At 44.7% G+C, this 22,845-nt stretch overlaps 1 protein-coding gene across 2 annotated transcripts in view; it reads right to left on the bottom strand.

Annotated features, from left to right (window-relative positions):
* Positions 1–686: 686 nt before the first annotated feature.
* Positions 687–22,845, bottom strand: part of LOC147610776 (paired amphipathic helix protein Sin3-like 4) — a 34,368-nt gene continuing 12,209 nt past the window's right edge. For both annotated transcript variants that reach the window (XM_086785256.1, XM_086785257.1), the window contains exons 14-21: positions 4,013–5,163; positions 3,791–3,891; positions 3,561–3,699; positions 3,323–3,475; positions 3,049–3,212; positions 2,799–2,910; positions 2,467–2,618; positions 687–1,915 (exon numbers count right to left, since the gene is read on the bottom strand). In XM_086785256.1, the coding sequence (XP_086641382.1) occupies positions 1,912–1,915; positions 2,467–2,618; positions 2,799–2,910; positions 3,049–3,212; positions 3,323–3,475; positions 3,561–3,699; positions 3,791–3,891; positions 4,013–5,163 (1,976 nt within the window). In that variant the 3' untranslated portion in view covers positions 687–1,911. The remainder of the gene's footprint in view (positions 1,916–2,466; positions 2,619–2,798; positions 2,911–3,048; positions 3,213–3,322; positions 3,476–3,560; positions 3,700–3,790; positions 3,892–4,012; positions 5,164–22,845) is intronic.

Below are 22,845 nucleotides of genomic sequence, written 5' to 3'. Positions count from 1 at the left end.
TAGTGACATGGAAGGAAGCAGACTGGCTTGGGTAAACATTAGTCCTAACTAGGGATGACTCAAGGCTAAACGACACAAGACAATCAGACACAAAGAACCTATCATCGCTCTCAACCTCCATCCCTATACCTATCCTCCATAGTAAGAGAAATGTGGTTGTGTGTGAGCATCCACCACAATAGAAAAAACGCCAATACAAGGACTCAATTAGTAAAAAATCCAAGAGAGAACAATATATTTACTGTGGATGTAGATGCTTTTCATAAAGAGCCTTGAGCCTTCCACAACCAAAAGTTGCTTTGAAGCAAGATAGAATGGAAACCAAAGTTTGGAGTGGAGCCAACAAGATTTCAAGTTCTCATGAAAACATACAAATTTCTCCCTCGATCAAACCATACATACATGTAAGAGGTTAGAATGGTAACCGTCACTTAAAAAACTCCCATCAAAGCTCATTAGATCCTCCTTGAAAAGAATAAGATTTTTTGCATGCTCGGACACAAACAATGAAAAGCTTTGGGCTATGGCTGTAACAAGGTTTCACTTAATATGGATAGATTGGATAGATAGCTAGAGAAATGAGAGAGATACTAACTTAGCCCTGATACCGATTGTGAGGAATCAGAAGAAGAGAGGGATCCACAAAGAACACAATCAACACGAGGCTACATCTTGCTTAAATTGAGTTTCGACAAAAAAATCGTAATTAATCTTTTATTATACCATCTACTAACAGTATCTTCTAAATACCTTTTCCTCACAATCTTAGAAATTCGTTTACTTTAATTTCCTCTTCACATTGTCTCCTACTCACACTGCTCATCAATCCCTGGAAAGAAAGTAGCAGGGTGCTTGAATGGTAAGTGTACAGTTGCAATACTCTGTGTTTATGCAAGTAGAAAGCCACATAGCTCATCAATCACTCTGCATAGGAGGCCCAGCCCCTTTGTGAACAAACATGCTCTACTTTGTCTTCTTCACCTCTTGGCCTCTCCCAATACAAGAGCTGTTTTGAGACATCTGAATGTGGAGCCAGATTCTCTAATTAGAGGATTGACCAAGCAGATAACTGATTATAAATATGCTCCATGGGCACATAAAGGGTTCACCATCTATACTTCGGGAAGACCATATTTTTAGAAATCCCAATGCTTCATGAGCTTGCAACCAAAGCCACAACTGCTTCACTCTTGTTTTTGGTAACCTCTATGATACATTTCCCTACCCATCTTCGCATGTGATTCTTTGTTACAAAAGGTTTACGGTGATACTCCAGATGTCTTCTGTCACATATTCTTTACAAGTAGGATGTATTTTCAGATATAAATCATCATTGCCTCATACACTTAGGGTTCAGATCAAACTCCTCATTTACGATTATCTATCACCTTACTATGGCAACCTGCTTACCACATCTCTATACAAAGAGAAATATCCATCAGTGAGCTGCCAGTACCATATCACCTTACTATGGCAACCTGCTTACCACATCTCTATACAAAAGAGGAATATCCAGCAGTGAGCTGCCAGTACCATATCACCGTAGTATGGCGACCGGCTTACTACATCCACTTACAGGTGATTGCAAGTACCATAGTCTGTAATCTTTTAGTTTGTGAATTTTTCCCTTATGACACAGAATTCCAGTGATACGATATAATCCTTCAATCCATCCTCTTTGAAAAGGTTTCCTGCTTGCGAAAATTTTCATGTATATTGTCCAGATTTGGATTTTACTTCACTCACGGAATGCTGCAAGTTACTTGTGTAAGTCAATCATCTAAAAATAACCAAGCAGAGGCACAGATCAAGCGCTTGGAGCTGCAGGGTCAGGTAATTTGAGCAGGTAGTTTGTCCGATGTCGTCGCAAATTTTAGTGTACAATTGTTTAGAACAGATAATTCTGAGATGTTACCTGTTCAAAGCAACAGGCATTATCATAGCCGTTTGTAAGACCTCTTGCCACTCTGCAAAAAGCCACACGCACACAAACCCATTCGTGCATGTATGCACACGCACGTGTGTGCACAATTTTTAAAATCCAAGTCTAAATAATCCTAAACACGTCTAAAAGCTTGGAGATGCTAGGTAAATCTCTTCAAAATGAAACTCTACATAGACTATTTGAGCTTGTTCCTCTTCCTCATCGAGTCATCTCTGTATATCAATGAACGTTTTCTAGGTTTTGCTAGCCCACATTTGTGTAGAGATTATGCATGTGGATGTAAGTGTATACTTATGTATATACATATATGTACATTCCCTGGTTACGCCAAACAGAGATTACACACTTGACAGCTTTATCCATCTACAAGAACTCGGTCCATGTTTACATTCCCATCCTAATGTTTCTAAATTTCAACGCATTAACGGCCTAGAAGAAAAGGGAATACAAGAATCATATGATTACAAAGAACCAGTTTAGATAAGCAGAATCATCAGCAGACCCCTACTTTCAATAGTTACCTGCCCATTTTGTGGCTCGTATGGCCATCAAGCCATCTGCGGAACTTAAGCACCTCCTCGCTCAAGACATTATCAACATGGACGCAGTCACTATTTCCTCTTTTCCTCTTCCTTCGGTGGAGAAAATCTTGTGTGTCTAAAACGTACGAAATCTAAAAGCATAAAAAACACCATGCATCAGCACCACCATCAACACTAGGCCCAAACTGATAGGGCTGAGCTAAAAGAGAGAGAGAGAGAGAGAGAGAGACATAATTGGCCCATCATTTCAAGCACTTTCTAAATGCCTGCGACAGTCTGCCACAACAAAATGGAAGATATGATCAAGTTACCTTATAGGTGTTGCAAGATATCTTGTATTCCAGCCCATTTGCAACACACACATTCCTCAAAGCCTTGACCATTGCCATCTGCTCATCATCTACAGCATAATGAAGCTTATTTCTGTCCAATGGTGAGATGCAATCATCAGCATCAGTGTTAAGTCTTACAACACAACTCCACTGATTATAAGAGACAAAAATGCTCTTAATGAAAGATTATATTTCACAACATTGACAAAACATTCCAAGGAGAAGGTACCTTCTCAAGAATATAGGATGCCCATCCCGTTTTTCAAGAGGTTCTGTTAGCAAAAAATTATGAAGATAATTTGCAAACGTGTACTCCATAGCATTTGCAGAAACTTCCTGTCTCTCAAAACCCCCCTCCATAAGCTGGATAAAGAGATGACTAGGCTTCAATCTCTGACAGAAAGGCATGGCAGAAAGACACAATCAGCATGCTACAGGCCCCTTGAACTGCCGTAAAAAGACCAAAATATAATATACGATTTACACACTTGAGGACTCCTTACCCATTCAAATCTGTAAACGTTTTCATCATGCAAAAGCACAGAAGCATTTGCATGATAAACAGCATCTACAAGACCATCCGGAGTATGCGACTTCTCATAAGCATGTAATGCAAGTAACTTGGTTGCCATCTCATCAGATGCTACAGCTTGGAGCTGTAAACAAAAGGACAGAACACTTGAGTACCAGGACGACTACCGTTGCATTACCTCTCAAAAACCTTAGCCATATTGTTTTTACCTGTTTGACAAGCTTAAAAATCAGCTTATCCAAGGTGAAGAGGAGATATGACTGGGTTCCAACTATCGACCTACAGACATCCTCAAACTTGGCATTATCTGCAGTTCCGTCTAAAAGACCATAAAGAGCCCGCAAAAATCTGGACATCCAAATAAAGGTTATATCAGTACCAAATATGAGAATATGGCTGCAGATATTGCCTTATTTCAAAGCGTAGCAGCACAGCATACTTGAAATACAGCTCAGTAGAAGAATCATCCTTGGTGGTTTTCAGTTTTCTTTCAGCTGCTGCTGCATGAATCTTAGCCGCACGTATGCGCTCATAAAGTGCCTGCAGGAAACGTTCAGGAGAAAAAGGATCAGCTCAAGATTGCAACCACCATATCAAAAAAAAAACAGGACAAGTACCCATCGGCTATGCCAACTGGGCCATGTGAGGTTAGGGGTATTACCTGATGCAGCCTCAATAGGACATATATATTGTCATTGCCATAAAACAGCATGGTGTCCCTCTCTAATGCAGAATCAGGAGAAATCGAAGGGTTGTGAGCTGCAAGGGGCATGCACCTTAGCAATAACCTATCTGCAGTTGCCAAAAAACTTCCATCACCTTCAGCATCAGCCATCCCTTCAGCACTTCCATTCTTAATTCCCTGCTCTTCCTCATCTTCAACCTCTTTGTGACCCTCACATGAATCGTCTGCATTTCCCGACTCCGAACACGACATCTCCTCACCAGCTTCAGAACCACCATTCCCACTACCTTCACTTCTTCGATGTGCACTTTCTTCATCATCATCAACCACATCTGCATTATGTCCACCTTCACACTCGTGACTACCATCTCCTCCATGCTTTTCTGTCCCATTGCTGAAACAATGCTTAGCCACACCTTTATAAAAAACCTTTCCTGCTGCTACGTTACCTACCAAAGGAACACGACTGTCTCGAGAACCATAGGTTCCAATATGTTTTTCCTCCGCTTCTTGAGAGGGTGAAAGCTCACCTTCCTCTCTTTCTACCCTTCCTAAACACCCATTTTGGGTGATGAAGTCTGTGGAGCACTCCATTGGCACAAGATCAGCCTTTGTATCTGAGGTATTGTTCTCTCTCCTTGAGCCACTCACGCTTCTGTCAGCATCTTGCTTCATTTCATTAACGTGGAAGACCATCGGTGCAGAGTCATCCATTCGTGAAGCCTCAAATTTGTCATCTGTGAGAGGTGTAACAGTTCTCATTTCCATTGCTAAGCTCTTTCCGTGCCCATTTGCAGTAGCATCACCGTTGTTTGACACACTATCTTGAGATCTTACTGGCTTGAGTTTTGTGATCTCTACAGTGTCCTCTGCACCATGAAGTGCACCAAATAGTTCAAGGAAAGCTTTCCAGAGGCGCATGATTTTCTTTGACTGCTCCGCAGTCGTGCACATCTCATCAGCCGAATGCTTTATAATCTGATAAAGGTCCTCATTCACGCCAGGCTCTGGATACTCTAACTTAAGATCAGGGAGAAGTGGCCTCATGTTTCCAGCTGCAATAGAGATGATAAATTCATCACCTTTCCTCTTTTTCCCATTGATTTCTTTGATTTCTGCCAGAAGTGCTGTTGTGAACACAAGACAAAAAAATTGTCAGATTAATCATCATAGCTCCATTGCCATAGTGCCATGCAAGCCAACACATGGGAGACCTTGAAGACAAAACTGTCTTCTTGAAGGCCTAAGGAGATGATGTCGAAGGTCATGGTGGCAACATCCTTGCAAAGCCTTGTCTAAAACAAAGCATGCTAAACCTTAATTGAAGTTAAACCAAACCCTAGGGCTCTGGTCACGTCTTCTTGCAGGTTGCTCTTTGGCCTACACGCAGATACATCCCTGATACCAAATGAGTCATCACACCAGTCCATGCTGGGATAAGTCTAGGGACCCTCTTCATAGATAATGAGATGACAAGCAGCTTCATCCAGGGCAGACAGTGTGCACTTAGGTTATGGATGAGTGACGTGAGAGATACAAAATAGATGATTCTGACCCTCTCACTCTAGCCAGAAATCCCATCTCCTCTTCGAAACTTCCGGTCTCTATGCAATAAATTTGGAGATCTGACATTGTGTGCAATCTCTCTCTCTCTCTCTCTCTCTCTCTCTCTCTCTCTCTCTCTCTCTCTCTCCATGATGACAGTCTCTTGTACTAGTGCTTATACCCCATGTACTTCCCCATCTGCAGTCCAGCAAAAGAAAACATTCCTACTAATCAGCTAGTAGAGCTAGGATGCCAAGCATTAGAAACAAACATCTCAAAAATCTGGTTTATGTTAGATTTGGGTTTTGGTTTGGATTGGGAATTCTCAAGGAGGGCTCTACCCTAGACTACCCAGTTGCTTTCTTTGTGAGCTGCTCTAACTTTGGCTAATTCTGCATTATTTTGCTTGAGTTGCATTGGAGTTAGTTCCTATGTCATTGATATCATTGTGCTTTTAAGCTTGTTGGAGTGCTTTAGGACCCCAATCTTATCAGATTTGGTAAAAGAAAGATTTTATTAAACTCTAGTAAAGTCCCAATGCATCTATGAGACCAACAAGTGTTACAAAAGTTCCAATGTGTAAACTGAAGATAATAATGTCATGTACCTGAGGGTTAGATTGGCTAATCTGTGGGTTAGGGAGCCCAAAAGATTAGAAATGGAGATAAAAAAAGTGCCAAAGAGAAAATAGATCCGCAAACTACATGGGCCCTTCATGTACGATGAGAAGGCCAGAATGACAAATAGTGCTCATCTTGTGCCATCCTACATTGTGACAACAAACATGGAGACAATATCCACTACTCAAGGCGAAGCAGCTCTATGTCACTAGAGAATGTTCCACAACTGGGTTGCAGGAAGAGGGCCCGGATCTCTGAAAGGGCATATGGCTCTCTCAAGGTTATGTGCCCAATCCACATGCGAGGTGCCAGCCAAAGCTGAAAGTTGATGTTGAACAGGATGTTCATAGTTATAAGCAATGCCAAGTCAATGAATGTTACATGCGGAAGCTCTGAGAGTCTTCTTTCAGCCCTAAACACCACTTAGAACATGCTGATGCAAAAACGCAGACAGAAGGGAGAGTAGAGAGAGAGAGAGAGAGATAGCCGGAAATTCAGTATTTCATATGGTACAAAAAGGCACACAATCCCTTGCAGCCATGGGCTGCCTTCTGGAAAAGGTAGAACACCCTAATCCCTAGTCCTATGTCTAGACCCACACCCAAAGTGGGAGTGAATGACTAAAACAATGAGCAAACTTGCCTTTTATAGGCTGGAGAATTACCCATGGATTGGTCGACTGCTGGTCGGCCAGTTCTTGGACAAATAATTCACATAATGATGTGTCCCTCCACAAGATACTCCACAGAAAATGCTCCAAAAATCTGGCTCTGTTCTGATCTTCTCTTCTTTATCTTGTTGCCTCCTTAGGGTTAGCCCCTGTGAGAAGCATGTACATGTGTGTGCACATGACATCCCTCTCTGCTAAACTTGATGACGGGATTCCAATCTGACTCTTGAATGACTGTCATCATCCCATGCTATTGTCGGAGTCCCTCTGTCATCCTTCCTACTCTGGCAACCTTTTCACTGAATGCCCGGCCCGGTCCCCAAATCCACTCTGACTCTAAATAAGATCTATGCATCTATTCCATCCAGTCCCCAGTCCGTTCATGCCCTGTCTCTGAACACCGTCTTGGTCTTCATTCCTGAGAAATGAGTCTGGCACCCTCACTCCACCCCTTGGAGGATATCATCCCTTGGAACCGTTGCCCGGAAGCCTTTCCTGGCTTATAGGATGGCCATCCCCTTTGGGCTTTGTGGAACACCACCAACCAACCTCTTGGGAGCTCTTTCTGGTCTTGTGTTCCTTGCCTTGGGCTTCGTATCTATGCACTTTCCTGTACCTTGGACCTGTACACCTTCATATGGGACTAAATCAGGGTTTAGCCTCGCTGAGCCTCATGCTCTGATACCAATGTTACATGCGGAAGCTCTCAAAGTCTTCTTTCAGCCCTAAACACCACTTAGAACATGCTGATGCAAAAACGCAGACAAAAGGGAGAGTAGAGAGAGAGAGAGAGAGCTGGAAATTCAGTATTTCATATGGTACAAAAAGGTACACAATCCCTTGCAGCCATGGGCTGCCTTCTGGAAAAGGTAGAACACCCTAATCCCTAGTCCTATGTCTAGACCCACACCAAAGTGGGAGTGAATGACTAAGACAATGAGCAAACTTGCCTTTTATAGGCTCGAGAATATCCCATGGACTAGCCGACTGCTGGTCGGCCAGCTCCTAGACAAATAATTCACATAATGATGTGCCCCTCCACAAGATACTCCACAGAAAATATTCCAAAAATCTGGTTCTGTTTTGATCTTCTCTTCTTTATCTTGTTGCCTCCTTAGGGTTAGCCCCTGTGAGAAGCATGTACACATGTGTGCACATGACATCCCCCTCTGCTAAACTTGATGACGGGATTCCAATCTGACTCTTCCCGGAGTCGCTCTGTCATCCTTCCTAATCTAGCAACCTTTTGCCCGGTCCCCGAATCCACTCTGACTCGGAATAATATCTATGCATCTGTTCCATCCAGTCCCCAGTCCGTTCATGCCCTGTCTCTGAACACCGTCTTGGTCTTCATTCCTGAGAAATGAGTCTGGCACTCTCACTCCACCCCTTGGAGGATCATCCTCCCTTGGAACCGTTGCCCGGAAGCCTTTCCTGGCTTACAGGACTGCCATCCCCTTTGGGCTTTGTGGAACACCACCAACCAACCTCTTGGGAGCTCTTTCTGGTCTTGTGTTCCTTGCCTTGGGCTTCGTACCTGTGCACTTTCCTGTACCTTCAACCTGTACACCTTCATATGGGACTGAATCAGGGTTTAGCCTTGATGAGCCTGATGCTCTGATACCAATGTTACATGCGAAAGCTCTGAGAGTCTTCTTTCAGCCCTAAACACCACTTAGAACATGCTGATGCAAAACGCAAACAAAAGGGAGAGTAAAGAGAGAGAGAGAGAGAGATAGCTGGAAATTCAGTATTTCATATGGTACAAAAAGGTACACAATCCCTTGCAGCCATGGGCTGCCTTCCATGGCTGCCTTCTGGAAAAGGTAGAACACCCTAATCCCTAGTCCTATGTCTAGACCCACACCCAAAGTGGGAGTGAATGACTAAAACAATGAGCAAACTTGCCTTTTATAGGCTGGAGAATATCCCATGGATTGGTCGACTGCTGGTCGGCCAGCTCCTGGACAAATAATTCACATAATGATGTGTCCCTCCACAAGATACTCCACAGAAAATGCTCCAAAAATCTGGCTCTGTTCTGATCTTCTCTTCTTTATCTTGTTGCCTCCTTAGGGTTAGCCCCTGTGAGAAGCATGTACATGTGTGTGCACATGACATCCCTCTCTGCTAAACTTGATGACGGGATTCCAATCTGACTCTTGAATGACTGTCATCATCCCATGCTATTGTCGGAGTCCCTCTGTCATCCTTCCTACTCTGGCAACCTTTTCACTGAATGCCCGGCCCGGTCCCCAAATCCACTCTGACTCTAAATAAGATCTATGCATCTATTCCATCCAGTCCCCAGTCCGTTCATGCCCTGTCTCTGAACACCGTCTTGGTCTTCATTCCTGAGAAATGAGTCTGGCACCCTCACTCCACCCCTTGGAGGATATCATCCCTTGGAACCGTTGCCCGGAAGCCTTTCCTGGCTTATAGGATGGCCATCCCCTTTGGGCTTTGTGGAACACCACCAACCAACCTCTTGGGAGCTCTTTCTGGTCTTGTGTTCCTTGCCTTGGGCTTCGTACCTGTGCACTTTCCTGTACCTTGGACCTGTACACCTTCATATGGGATTGAATCAAGGTTTAGCCTTGCTGAGCCTGATGCTTTGATAACAATGTTACATGTGGAAGCTCTGAGAGTCTTCTTTCAGCCCTAAACACCACTTAGAACATGCTGATGCAAAAACGCAGACAAAAGGGAGAGTAGAGAGAGAGAGAGAGAGCTAGAAATTCAGTATTTCATATGGTACAAAAAGGTACACAATCCCTTGCAGCCATGGGCTGACTTCTAGAAAAGGTAGAACACCCTAATCCCTAGGCCTATGTCTAGACCCACACCCAAAGTGGGAGTGAATGACTAAAACAATGAGAAAACTTGCCTTTTATAGGCTCGAGAATATCCCATGGACTGGTCGACTGCTGGTCGGCCAACTCCTGGACAAATAATTCACATAATGATGTGTCTCTCCACAAGATACTCCACAGAAAATGCTCCAAAAATCTGGTTTTGTTCTGATCTTCTCTTCTTTATCTTGTTGCCTCCTTAGGGTTAGCCCCTGTGAGAAGCATGTACATGTGTGTGCACATGACAATGAAGCTGAGTGCTTAATGTAACATGCGGAAGCTTTGTGGAAGAATCGGTAACTTCAATGCCGAGAATTCAGCAATCATTCATGACGAATATAACGCACAACACATAGAAAGAAAATAGAGAGAGAGAGAGAAAGAAAGAAAGAAAGAAAGAAGGATTTTATTAACGTCTTCCAAAAGACCGAACTCGGCCTATGAGACAAATCAGTGTACCTGTATGGGGTATCCTCTGTCATCCCAACAAAATGAAAAAGTACTGAACTAAAAAAGCTGAATCTGGGTGTGCAATAAGTACAGTGAGTGGGGGAGGTGATGGAGCTCCACTACTAGGAGAATGCGAAGCTATATGCATGGAGTATACAATCATGATATGCAACCTAGCTAGCTCCATCCTATACCATACTGGGGGTACGAAAGACATGGATATCACCTACACAGCCTCTTCCACCGAAGATGCTATACTACAGATATCACTTCATGAGTATCACTGATGATGGATTTATAGAGAGGCCTAGATACATGGAGGGCTTTTTACCACACGGCTCCCGAGTAGCTATTGGTCAACTTAGAGTCTCATCACATCGATTGGAGATCGAGACTAGCAGAGCAGCACGGATCCCCCGAGAGGAGAGGGTATGCAGATTGTGCAGAGAGGAGGTGGAGAGTGAGGAGCATTATGTATGCAGATGCAGAGCATATACAGCCATCAGAGAGAGATATCCCATTTTATTCAGAGAGCCACATTCCCTACCCCAGATCTTTGAGGCAGCAGACCAGCGCATACTGGGGAGATTCATTCTAGACATACAGCGTCACAAAGAGAGATCATTACAGGCTCAGACAGCTCCAGAGGGGGGACGACAGACATAGATTACTACATTTTTTCAGAGATCCACCCCACTCCCAGCCCCTACACAGCAGGGAATTACTCTCCAGAGAGCAGAGACACTCAGAGCCCGCAGGAGGCAGAGGACACCTGGCTTTCGGACACCACGCCTATACCAGAGAGAGATGACAGAGATCAGAGCTCAGTTTCACAGAGAGGGTGCGAAGCGACTGACTCGCTTCAGAGCAGACCCAAGCATGTTCTTCAGGGAGCTGTGGACATTGATGTATACCGTGTATAGAGCTGCCATAGGTCCTGTCTCAATACTCTGTTCCTCTCACTATGAGAGAGACGGATATGTGGTGCATCCCTGTCATACTGGAATGGTGGTAGATGATCCATGTCTAGGCCATGCTGTGAGAACCAATGTGTGACCTGTGCATACCATGATCCTTTGTCTCCTGCCTCAGCCAGCTGTCTATATTTCTCAAAAGCTCTGTATGGCAATCTGTCCTGTGGCATCTCTCTGAATCTGTCTAGCAGGCATATAGTCTGGAATATGGCCTCTACCATCATAGGAGGCGCAGCAAACTCTGCTAATGTCCTCTGTCTGGTCCAGTGTCCTCTGATGCCCGACTAGCCCCTATCTCCTCTGGAGCCACAGGGTGGAGGATCTCCATGTCATCATAGTCATACACCTCACACTGTCTGCGCTCTGTGTGTGGACATTGAAGTCACCCGTAATAAATACTTCCCCTAGTGTAGAATAATGCATAATCTCCTCTGACAGACAAGTGTATGGTGAGGCTCCTGTCTCCTCCTCCTGTGGCATGTCCTCTATAATGACATAGGAGGATCCTGATGGAGGAAAGTAACATAGGGCTATGTATATAACCCTGTCCTGTGAGAGCTGTAAGCTGATCCACAGGTATCTGGCCTCTGGATCCTATGCTACCACTCTCAGTCTCCCCTATAGCTCCCGTCTGAATAGAACTGCTACTCCCCCCGACCCTCTCAAGGTACCCTGGCGTGTGGTCCTCCTGTATGCTGACTCCCACTGGAATCCCTCTACTCGAGGTAGCCCTCTCTCTGGGCTCTAATGTGTCTCTGTCAAAAGTATGATGTCTCTCCCCACCATAACATGCTCCAGTCGTCCAGGCTGCACCCATAGTGAACCATTACAGTTCCATACTACCATGTGTATCTCTGTCTCAGTGGCCTGGTCTGTGTCCCATAGGCCCCAAACCGCTAATCCATGGGCCGGCCATCAATGATGACCCGACCATCTCGATAGAAGGCCTTCTTGCCTTCTCTCCTCGCGTGTAAGACTCGTGGCATGCAAGCTCTCCTATGCTCTAGCTGCATCCTCGTGAGATCATCCAAGAAAATAGGAGCTCCCTCTAAGCCTCGTAGTATGACCCTCTTCCTCATGAAGGTGACCCTCTCCGTCTCTCCTGCAAACTGTAGGATGAGGGCTCGCTTGCGTGTTAAGTCTTTCTAGGCTCTCCATGCTTTGGTGAAGGGGAGAGGGTCCTCTTCCCTGTAGCCTAGCTTCATGCATAGAAGTTGTCCATCTTTCTCGGGAGTGGAGTTGGGTGTCTCGGCTATACCTGTGACTCGAATGTTGAGGCGGCGGGCATGCCTCATCTTCTCCTCCTCAATGGTGGTGTGAATGATTTGATGTTCTTCCCTTTGAGTCTCCTCCCTCACTTCTTTGCGGATGTTCTTCTTCACCACCTCAACCCATCCTGACTGCTTGGCTTCGAGTTTTCCCTCCATGTCCTTTGTGATCTCCTTGGAGATCTCTTCTTTGATGGCCGTGAGAGTGTTCTCATTGATCTCCCCTTCTTCCTTCTCGGTGTTCTTGACGGCTACCAGTTCCACTTTCAATGCACTCACCTCCTCCTTGAGTGCCGTGTTCTCTTGTTCAAGGCCCGTGACCCGTGCTTCGAGGGCCATGATGTGCCGGTGTAGTTTGTTCTCCACCTCATTGAGGTTGGAATCGGATGTCTTCTTATTCTCCTTGATTAGTGCCTTCATTGCCGTCTCGAGGGCCTCGAGTTTCTCTTGGAGACTCGGGGCCATTCCTCAAGATTGAGGAGAAAGAGAGAGTTATGTTGCTGCCTTGGGGGGCTGAGCAAGGGTGGCTGGGAAAAGGGGGGCACAGACTCTAGCGGAGGGGGAGGCGGGCCAGCATATTGCCAGCGGTACTGGCCGCCAATGGCGAACAGAGAGAGCGGCTACGCACAGAGCGGCGAAAGGTGGCGGTGAGCAGGGGCGGCCCAGGGAGAAGGCGGCGGCAACACTAGCAGGCAGAGAGCAGCGGGCAGTGAACAGAGAGCAGCGGGCGGCGAATAGAGAGCAGCGGGCGGCGAACAGAGGAGAGAGAGAGAGAGAGAGAGAGAGGGAGGGAGGGAGGGAGCGGCGGCGACAGTAGCGAAGAGAGAGAGAGAGAGAGAGAGGAAGAAGAGGACACAGTATTGGGTCCCGAATACCCTCTGTAGGGCCCCCACCACAAATGGTGTATTTGCTTTATTAGAATGATGTAAATCTGAAATAAAGACTGGTTCTTGACCTGCACTTCTTCACCTTGGCTAAGCACTTCCCCTTGGCTGCCCTGGCCCTTGGAATGCAGCAACTCTTGTGAATAATGAGATACTCTGACTGAATTCTATGTTGGGTATTTATACCCCTTCTATGCTCTGGTCTGCTGGCCCAAACAGGGGTCGGCCACTTCATGACCAGGTCAAAAGCAATAAAATGCTCTTTTAATCAGCCGTTTCACACCATGTTGTGGCTGGCCACCATGCCCCTTTGAGGCATATGCTTATTTTAAAATGAATTTGCAACAATCCCTCCACAACTGCTTATAGTTGGAGGACATTGCCCTTGGACAGTTTGAGGTGTTTTTCCACTGCTTCTGAAGTTCTTTGAGGATGGATTTATTTTGAGTCCATCTCCTATATTGTACATAAGTCATTGTTAATAGAAGCACAAAAAAAAAAAAGTGTGTGCTCGCAATTGTGCACACGTGAGTGTGTGCGCCCTATACAAACTTGGGATGGCAAGGTGGAAATACAAAAAATCATTTTGATTGTGTGTATACGTGAATGAATGCATGCATGCATGTGTATGTGTTGCTGTACAAACATGGGATGGCGATGGAAATAGACCATATCAAAAGCAGTTTGATTTCATGTGTGTGTGTGCAATAGATTCTAATATATATCTCTCTCAACAAAGAAGATATGTCTCTCTCCCTCCCTTCTGTTGGGGTAAAGGCATAATGCCCACCCTTATAGTGTGTACAAGCCCATAAGTTATAGTACATAGTACACTTAGTACTTTTAATGTACTAAGTGCACTATGTGTACTAGTGCAATATACATGTGTGATAGGGGAGTCACACACTCATGCCTCATGAGTTGACTTATCCCCACAACTCTCTCTCTCTCTCTCTCCCTTGCTTCTCTGTGTATGTCTCCCATGAATGAACTCTAACCCTAATTCTTGTTTCTCCCACACAACTAGTATCAGAGCTAGTCACTCCTGGAGCTACCCAATTTCAGTTGTGCGCCTTCAAGCTGCTGGCTGCACTTCCGTTCAGACTGTCCCGTGAGGACTCATGCGTCCTGAGTGGTCGGTGTGGTGGTGAGACTCCTGTCGGTAGTGCGAAGCAGAGAGACCTCAGATGGGTCACAGCGCCCAACACTCACGAGTCACAGATCACTGATAGGCTGGAGTACTATTGCAACAAAAAGACGAACTGACGGAGGACAGAGAGCAGTGTGACATAAACAACTCCGTCCGTAATGGCGTTGAAGCTACAGCACCTCAGGAGTGCTGTTAATGAGGCACGCCGCCTGCTGGCCGCAATAGTGACCACCACGGACGCTTCTGAGCAGCGAGCCGACTCCTCTCTTGAGTGACTGGTTGAGGTCTGGCCACCGCAAGGTATAGCTGCCCATATACTAACGCCTGGCCACAAGGCGTAAAACTCTCGAGCGGAGGTGTAACAAAACGAGCGCAGGGCAGTACCCGTAGCAAATCACAAGAGCAGCAGTCCTGAAGCCCGTGCCTTCTTAGGCATCGTTCCCAGCAAGGAGCTCCCACCTGCACAGAACAGCAGAGCATCATCACCCTCTTTTCCTGCAACAACAAAATTCAGCCTACAAATTGAAGAAAAATCAGAAAATTACAAGGTATTTTCCTCAATTTTTTTTTTGGGATTTGCAATTGAGCAAACAAACAACAATTGAGCAGATACAGGTGTCGAATTGCTCAATTTTGAGCAAAATTGGCAAAATTGGGTGACATTGGTCACAATCAGGATCAATTTGCAGGACATTGGTCACAATCAGGATCGATTTGCAGGAAATTGGATGTCGAAATTTGGGGTTTTTGATGTAATTGTGCAATTAAGCACTCATACATGCTGTATGATGTGAAAAATCGCACATTTGGGCAAAATTGCAGCAAATTGCAGTGCAAATCAAGGGGCTTTTGTGCCGATTTGGTTGATTTGCATGCAGGCAATCGCATTTGATGCTGTGGATAATGTGTTGATGCCTTACAAGCACTCAATGTGCCTGTAAATCAAGGGGCTTTCATGTATTTGATGTATATGTGGCCAGGGGGAAGCATCGTGAACACTCTGGATGCCTTCATGTGCGTCAATGTACCATGTATGATCAAAAATTGATCTTAAATCAAGGGGCTTTTCAAGTTTGTATGCTTGTTAAGCTCGGCAAAGCAGCAGGCAAGACTTTTAAGCCTTGAATCCTCAAAAATCAGCTTGCAGTCAAGGGGCTTTTGCCCAATTTCTGTTCGGGACTGTTTTATGCAGTGTTCGGGACTGTAAAAGTCTGATTTTTAGTCATTTGGACAGCCAGGAGGACATTTGTTGCTACTGTACCTGCTGGTACAGATTTGGCATAGCTTTGTGCAAGTTTTGGCATGGCTGTACACTGTTTTGAGTGACCAAAAGGTTCAATTTCAGCTGCTGTACTTGCCAGTACAGGTTTGGTACATCATTGGTGAGCACTTGGTACTGCTGTACAGTACTTTGGAAGGGCAAAAGAGCACATTTAAGGTGCTGTCCAAAATCTGCAGCAACCAGATTTTGGTGATTTCATCACATAAAGTGGGAGAAAAGTTGCATTTGTGCTTCCGCAGTGGGAGATAAAGCTTGGGAGAAAAACTGTGAGCACTTTGTGTGCTTTTTGGTGCAGTGTTTGCACATTTTGCAGGGAGTCAGGCATTGACAGGTTGCATATTGCTATGGCAACCACAGGTGAGAGCTCTTCATTGCTTCACATCAAGAAGCTTGAAGGCTCGCATAATTATGATATTTGGCAAACCCAGTGCTACAATGTGTTGCTCCAGAAAAAGCAGCACAAGCCTATCAAAGAAAGGGGTGTAATGCCCGCTTCTCTTACTGCTGAAGAGTGGGAAGATATGGATGAGCTGGCAAGATCTACTATCATGTTGTCTGTGTCAGACTCATTACTTTTCAGCATTCGTGAAGAGAAGACAGCTTGGGGAATGTGGCAGAGATTGCAGGACTTGTATGCCCAACAAAGTGCCTCAAGCAAAGTGTATTGGTTGAAGAAACTCATAGGTCTTCAGATGAAGGAAGGGGCGTCTATGACAGCCCATCTCAATGAGTTTAATGGTATTGTCAGCCAGGTCATTAATCAAAAGTTGGCAATGGACGATGAGTTCAAAGCCACTTTTTTGTTATGCACTTTGCCAGAGAGTTGGGACACATTCAGGACAGCCACTAGCAATTCGCATGCTATGCTGTCATATGCAGATGTTGAGAGTGCTCTTCTTCAAGAAGAGATGAACAGGAAAAACAACTCTGTTGGAAAGTCCAATGCAATGAATGCACGTGGGAGATCCCAGCAAAGGGGGAAAAGCCAAGAAAGGGGAAGGAGCAAGTCTCGCTCCAAAAAAGATTTGGAATGCCATTATTGTGGCAAGAAGGGACACATTAAAAAGCAATGCTACAAATGGAAAAATGATCAAAAGGAAAAGGGAAAAGGCAAAGACAAAGAGAAAGATGAAGCCAAAGATGTAAAGCCAAAGGGCAAAAGTGGAGTCAAGATTGAAGAAATCAATGTGTCACATGCAGGTGGCAGTGAGGATGAGGTCCTATTTACTTCTTCACTTGATGCCCATTCACTTCTTACAGGTGGTCATGGTATGCACCGGTGCCTCCTTTCATGTCACAGGTTGCAGAGACTTGTTTGTCAGGTATACTGCGGGCAATGAAGGAGTGGTTTATTTGGGTGATAACCATGCATGCAAGATTCTTGGCAGAGGTGATGTGAGGCTTGTATTTTCAGATGGCTCACAGCTTATGCTCCATGATGTCAGGCATGTGCCTGAGATCAAGAAGAATCTGCTTTCTACTGGACAGCTTGATGATGCTGATTATGTTACCACATTTGGTCGTGGAAAGTGGAAGATTAGTAAGGGCTCACTGGTTGTTGCCAGAGGCTCTAAGGTGGACACTCTTTATTTCATGCATGCAGGTGTTTGTCACCATGCTAATGTAAATGCAACCGAGCTGCCGGAAATTTCTATGTGGCATAGCCGGTTGGGACACATGAGTGTCAAGGGAATGGAGCAATTATCTCGTTTGGGTTACTTGCCTTCTCTAAAGTTTTCAAGTTTTCAGTTTTGTGAGCATTGTATATATGGTAGGCAACTACAGTGCCCCCACAAGAAAGCTCTTGGACAGAAAGATGCTCAGTTAGAGCTTGTGCATACAGATGTATGTGAGATGCCTCAGCTTTCTTTGGGAGGGGCAAAATACTTTGTGTCTTTTATTGATGATGCCACACGCAAGGTGTGGGTTTATCCTCTTCGTTTGAAGAGTGATACATTCTCAGTGTTTCAGAAGTTTGTTGCTCTTGTTGAGAACCAAACTGGCAAAACACTAAAGGCTTTGCGTTCCGACAATGGTGGAGAGTACATGTCCAAACAGTTTCAGGACTTTTGTGATGCTAAAGGCATCAAGAGGGAGCTCTCTACTCCTTATGATCCTCCACAAAACGGGACAGCAGAGAGGATGAACAGGACCATACAGGAGAAGGTCCGTTCTATGTTGTCACATGCTGCATTACCTCATGGTTTTTGGGCTGAAGCTGTTATGACAGCCGTTCACCTTATAAATAGGTCACCTAACACGAGGCTTGGTGGGAAAGTGCCAGAGGAAGTATGGACAGGGAAGCCTCCGTCATACAAGCACTTGAGAGTGTTTGGTTGCGTTGCGTACGTGCACATACGCAGGGAAATGCGCACCAAACTTGATCCTAAGTCTCACAAATGCATATTCCTAGGATATGGTGACACAGGTGAAATGGGGTATAGACTTTGGGATCCCATGAATAGAAAGATCATACGCAGCAATGATGTCATTTTTGATGAAACATGCATGTATAAGGAGCCTGCAAGGCAACAGGAGCCTGGCAGAGTCATCTTTGATGATGATGGACATCATGGACAACAACAAAGGGCTGTAAATCAGCCATTACAGCAGGAAAACCAGCCCTTAAATGGTGCTGAAAATGGTCCAAATGGACAGCTAGAGATGGCAAAAGATATCCCTATGGATATACCACAGTTAGAAGAAATACCGGGCATGATATTTCAGCCTTATGGCATGGAACAGGAGCCACCAATGGGTGATATGCAGGCTGGACAGCAACCTGCAAATGATGGTCATTGGGTACGCAGGTCCACTAGACCCTCCAGAGCCCCTGACAGGTTTGTTCCAGGGGTTGACTACTTGATGCTCACTGACTGTGGGGAGCCCTCATGTTATAAGGAGGCTTTACAGAGGGCAGACAAGGCTCTATGGGAGCGTGCCATGAAGTCAGAGATGGATTCTCTGCATAAAAAATGGAACATGGAAGTTGGTGCCTTTGCCTGCAGGCAAGAAGGTTTTTCCATGCAAGTGGGTATACAGGCTCAAAGTTGCAGCAGATGCAAAGCCAAGATTCAAAGCCAGGTTAGTGGCTAAGGGCTTCAAGCAGGAATATGGTGTGGACTTTGATGAGATCTTCTCTCCAGTGGTCAAAATGACCACACTTAGAGCTGTGTTGGCTTTGGTTGCGCATGATGATCTGGACTTGATTCAGATGGATGTGAAGACTGCTTTTCTTCACGGTGATCTCCATGAGGAGATATATATGCAGCAGCCAGAGGGTTATGCAGTGAGTGGAAAGGAGAAGCTTGTATGCAAGCTGAAAAAGAGTCTTTATGGGCTCAAACAGGCACCAAGGGAATGGTATCATAAATTTGATACATTCATGAAATCCCAGAAATTCAGGAGAAGTGACATAGATCACTGCTTGTACACCAAGAAAGCTTTGGATGGCAGTCTATTGATCCTCATCTTGTATGTTGATGATATGTTGATTGCCGGAAAATCTCGTAAGGAGATGGATGCCTTGAAGCAGAGGCTGCATCAAACCTTTGATATGAAGGATTTGGGTGATGCAAATCACATCTTGGGTATGCGGATACTTCGGGACAGAAATCAGCATGTGTTGTATTTGTCTCAGAAGGAATACATTGGCAAAGTCTTGCAGAGGTTCAATATGGACGGGGGGAAGAAGACTAGTACTCCTTTGCCTCCATATGTGAAACTCAGTGCTATGGACAACCCACAGTCAGATAGAGACAGGGCTGATATGGCCAAGATTCCGTATGCTTCAGCTTGTGGCAGTCTCATGTATGCCATGGTTGCTACTAGGCCGGACATTGCATTTGCAATGGGAGTGGTTTCTAGATACATGGCCAACCCTGGCAAGAAGCATTGGGAAGCAGTGAAAGGTGTCATGAGATACCTGAAGGGCACACAGGATATGTGCATATGTTTTGGCAAACAGGATGCATTAGTGCATGGTTACACGGATTCGGATTATGCCGGTCATCCAGATAACCGGAAGTCTACTACCGGTTATGTGTTTACATTCACAGGAGGTGCTGTGTCATGGATATCCAGGATGCAGAAGTGCACAGCCTTATCTACTACAGAGGCTGAGTATATTGCAGCCACAGAGGCTTGCAAGGAGGCATTATGGCTATCTCGGTTAGTGGTTGATTTGGGTTATACAGGGGATATTCCATTGTTGCATTGTGACAGTCAGAGTGCCATCCAGTTGGCAAAGAACCCTGTCTTTCATGCAAAGACGAAGCATGTGGATGTGAAGTATCACTTCATCAGAGAGGTGATAGAGAACAAGCAAATTCAGCTTGTTAAGATTCACACGGATGACAACCCGGCTGATCTGTTGACAAAGAGTTTGCCTCCGGAGCGGTTTGCTCATTGCAGACACTTGATGGGCATTGGATGAGGCCAGTTTCAGCCTTGATATGGCCTTGTATATTATCATGTACATGCTGATTTTTCTTTTCCTTTACTTAAGGGCACTTTGCCTTTAAGTGGGAGGTTGTTGGGGTAAAGGCATAATGCCCACCCTTATAGTGTGTACAAGCCCATAAGTTATAGTACATAGTACACTTAGTACTTTTAATGTACTAAGTGCACTATGTGTACTAGTGCAATATACATGTGTGATAGGGGAGTCACACACTCATGCCTCATGAGTTGACTTATCCCCACAACTCTCTCTCTCTCTCTCTCTCCCTTGCTTCTCTGTGTATGTCTCCCATGAATGAACTCTAACCCTAATTCTTGTTTCTCCCACACACCTTCCTCGGAGCTCACAGCTCTCTCTCTCTCTCTCCACCCCCCGCATGAGCCTTGTCTATTCTGCATCTTCTTGAAGATGTTATCCAGTTTGCTATGCAAGCCATTCCACTTCGCAGACCTCGCCATGGTTGCTTAAGCAGAAAAGAACAAGGCACATTCTTTATTGTGAGTTTCAGGTGTCATGGCAATGGCTATGCCTGGAGCAGGGCGGGGCTGAGAGAGAGAGAGAGAGAGAGAGAAAGAGGCATATACATTGTATTAAGTGTCTACAAAAGACCCAAGGGATGTATGAGAGTAAGAATGAGTACATATGATCCAAGAATAACTAGATGTGAGAAGCATGAAAAAAGAAACATCTACCACAGAAAAATGACCTAGGCTGCTGTGTGTGTGTGTGTGTGTGCCCAACCGCCAGTGGCGTCAGTTTAGCCTTCTAATTCTACCATGAATGTCATTCCTGTGTCGCCCTTTGCTACTATGGCTAAGCAGCAAGAAAAATCAAAAGGCTCATTGCCTGTAGTTAATCAGCAAGCCTCCACCAATAAGGCTATGACATCTGGCAAGTCTAAAGGGAAAAGTATAGCCGATCAAGATGGTTTTGTTGCCCCGAAAAAGACTTTCAAGGCGCCTTTGTACAAAACTTGTATAATTGGACCTAGACCCAAGAGAATGTAGCTCATAATGTGGATTCTTTAGTGGCTAGTGTTCTCAATTGAAAAGCGAATCCCACTGCCAATGTGGTCTCACATAATTGGGTTCAAATTTGTACTGGAGGTACTCAGCTCTTTGATAAGAATGATGTTATTTGGAATGTATTGCGAGATCCGAGGAGATCTGCGCCTATGGATGACAGTTAAACCCCCTCATTTCTCTATCATGTACATAAGATGCTTCCAATAAAGTGTGTTACCATGTACAAGGCATTTGCAATCCTCATAAATGGAGATGTTTGTGGGATAATGTACATATGACAAGACCAGATATAGTTTGTTTGCAAGAACACAATTAGTAGAGTATGGTGGCCAGATTGGCCATTTTGCTGGATATGATATTTTCTGTGGGGGAAGCAAACAATTCTCACGTGTTGCTTTTCTTTTGCGACATGAACTAGAGCCAGCATTGGAATATAATGATTCATTGGGTCAATGTATGATTGTGCAACGTATTTTGCATGGTGAAATTTTCCAATTTGCAAGAGTGTATGGATCTCAATCTTCCCATAAGCAACACAAGATTTGAAATTTCTTTGATTCCTATCCCTGGTTAACAAATGCTTTTGTTTGTGGAGATTTTAGCAACTCTCCACAAAGGGACGATAATACATCTGGCTCTTCTCATATGTTACATGTTGAGTATCAAGTTTGGTATTTGTTACATACTCGACAATATGACTCTTTCTCATGTAAACTTTGGGTTGATTATGCCTCCATACTCCCTTATCATACACCCATTATATTTTCATATGCCCTTGTGGGAACCTCCTCTACAGCATCAAGTGCTATATTTTTGACGCTACGCAAAGAGTGTAACATGCAGCGGAATTATATATACCCTAGATGAATCCAGGAACATGCCCAAATTCACCTTTTAGGAACGTGCATGTTATATACTCACGGTAGTCAAGCCACAAGACTATATAACTATCAACTTCATTATGCATAGTATGGACTAGATACTACAACATCCCCACTAACATCATTAGTGCCCAATAGTGGGTGTAGAACTCTGTATTAAGATATGCTCTCACACACTAGATAAGCCAAACACAAGACCTTTGAAAGACCAAGAGTCAGGCTAAACTGTACACGGCTGCAGTAGAACCAATGATGACCGATCTCAAGCCTATGCACTCTTCAATAGAATGTAGAAAGGCTGCAAATCTGAGGCTGAGAGAAGGTGCTGAAAATGAATGAATGAATGCGTTTTACCTTCACCGGTAGGGCTGTAGCAAAACAATGATGTGAGAGAATGCTAAAAACTGTATGTATGCTGAAAACGCAAGGTACTGATGTGCTTCTACTGGCTGAATGCTGTGGATGCTGCGTTTTGTTGATGTAGGCTTCATGTGTTGATGCTCCTTGTGCTGAAGGGAAGCGCTAGACTCCAATGAATATGAGATGAGATGAATGAATGCAAGGCTGAGCTATTTATATGCCTCTCATGTGCAGGTCGGCTGGCTGAAAGCTGGCCGACTGCAACATGTCTTGCATAAATGGATAATGTTGATAAAAATATGGTAAAAATGCCAAATAAATGCTATAAAATATGGGAAAATACTAGATGATATTCTCAATCTTCTACAATGATCTAGGTGGTCTAT

The sequence above is a fragment of the Cibotium barometz genome, chromosome 48 (assembly GCF_041138505.1).
Source record: "Cibotium barometz isolate CiBa-2024 chromosome 48, ASM4113850v1, whole genome shotgun sequence".
In the NCBI taxonomy this organism is placed as follows: domain Eukaryota; kingdom Viridiplantae; phylum Streptophyta; class Polypodiopsida; order Cyatheales; family Cibotiaceae; genus Cibotium; species Cibotium barometz.
This window is presented reverse-complemented; position numbering and strand designations above follow the sequence as displayed.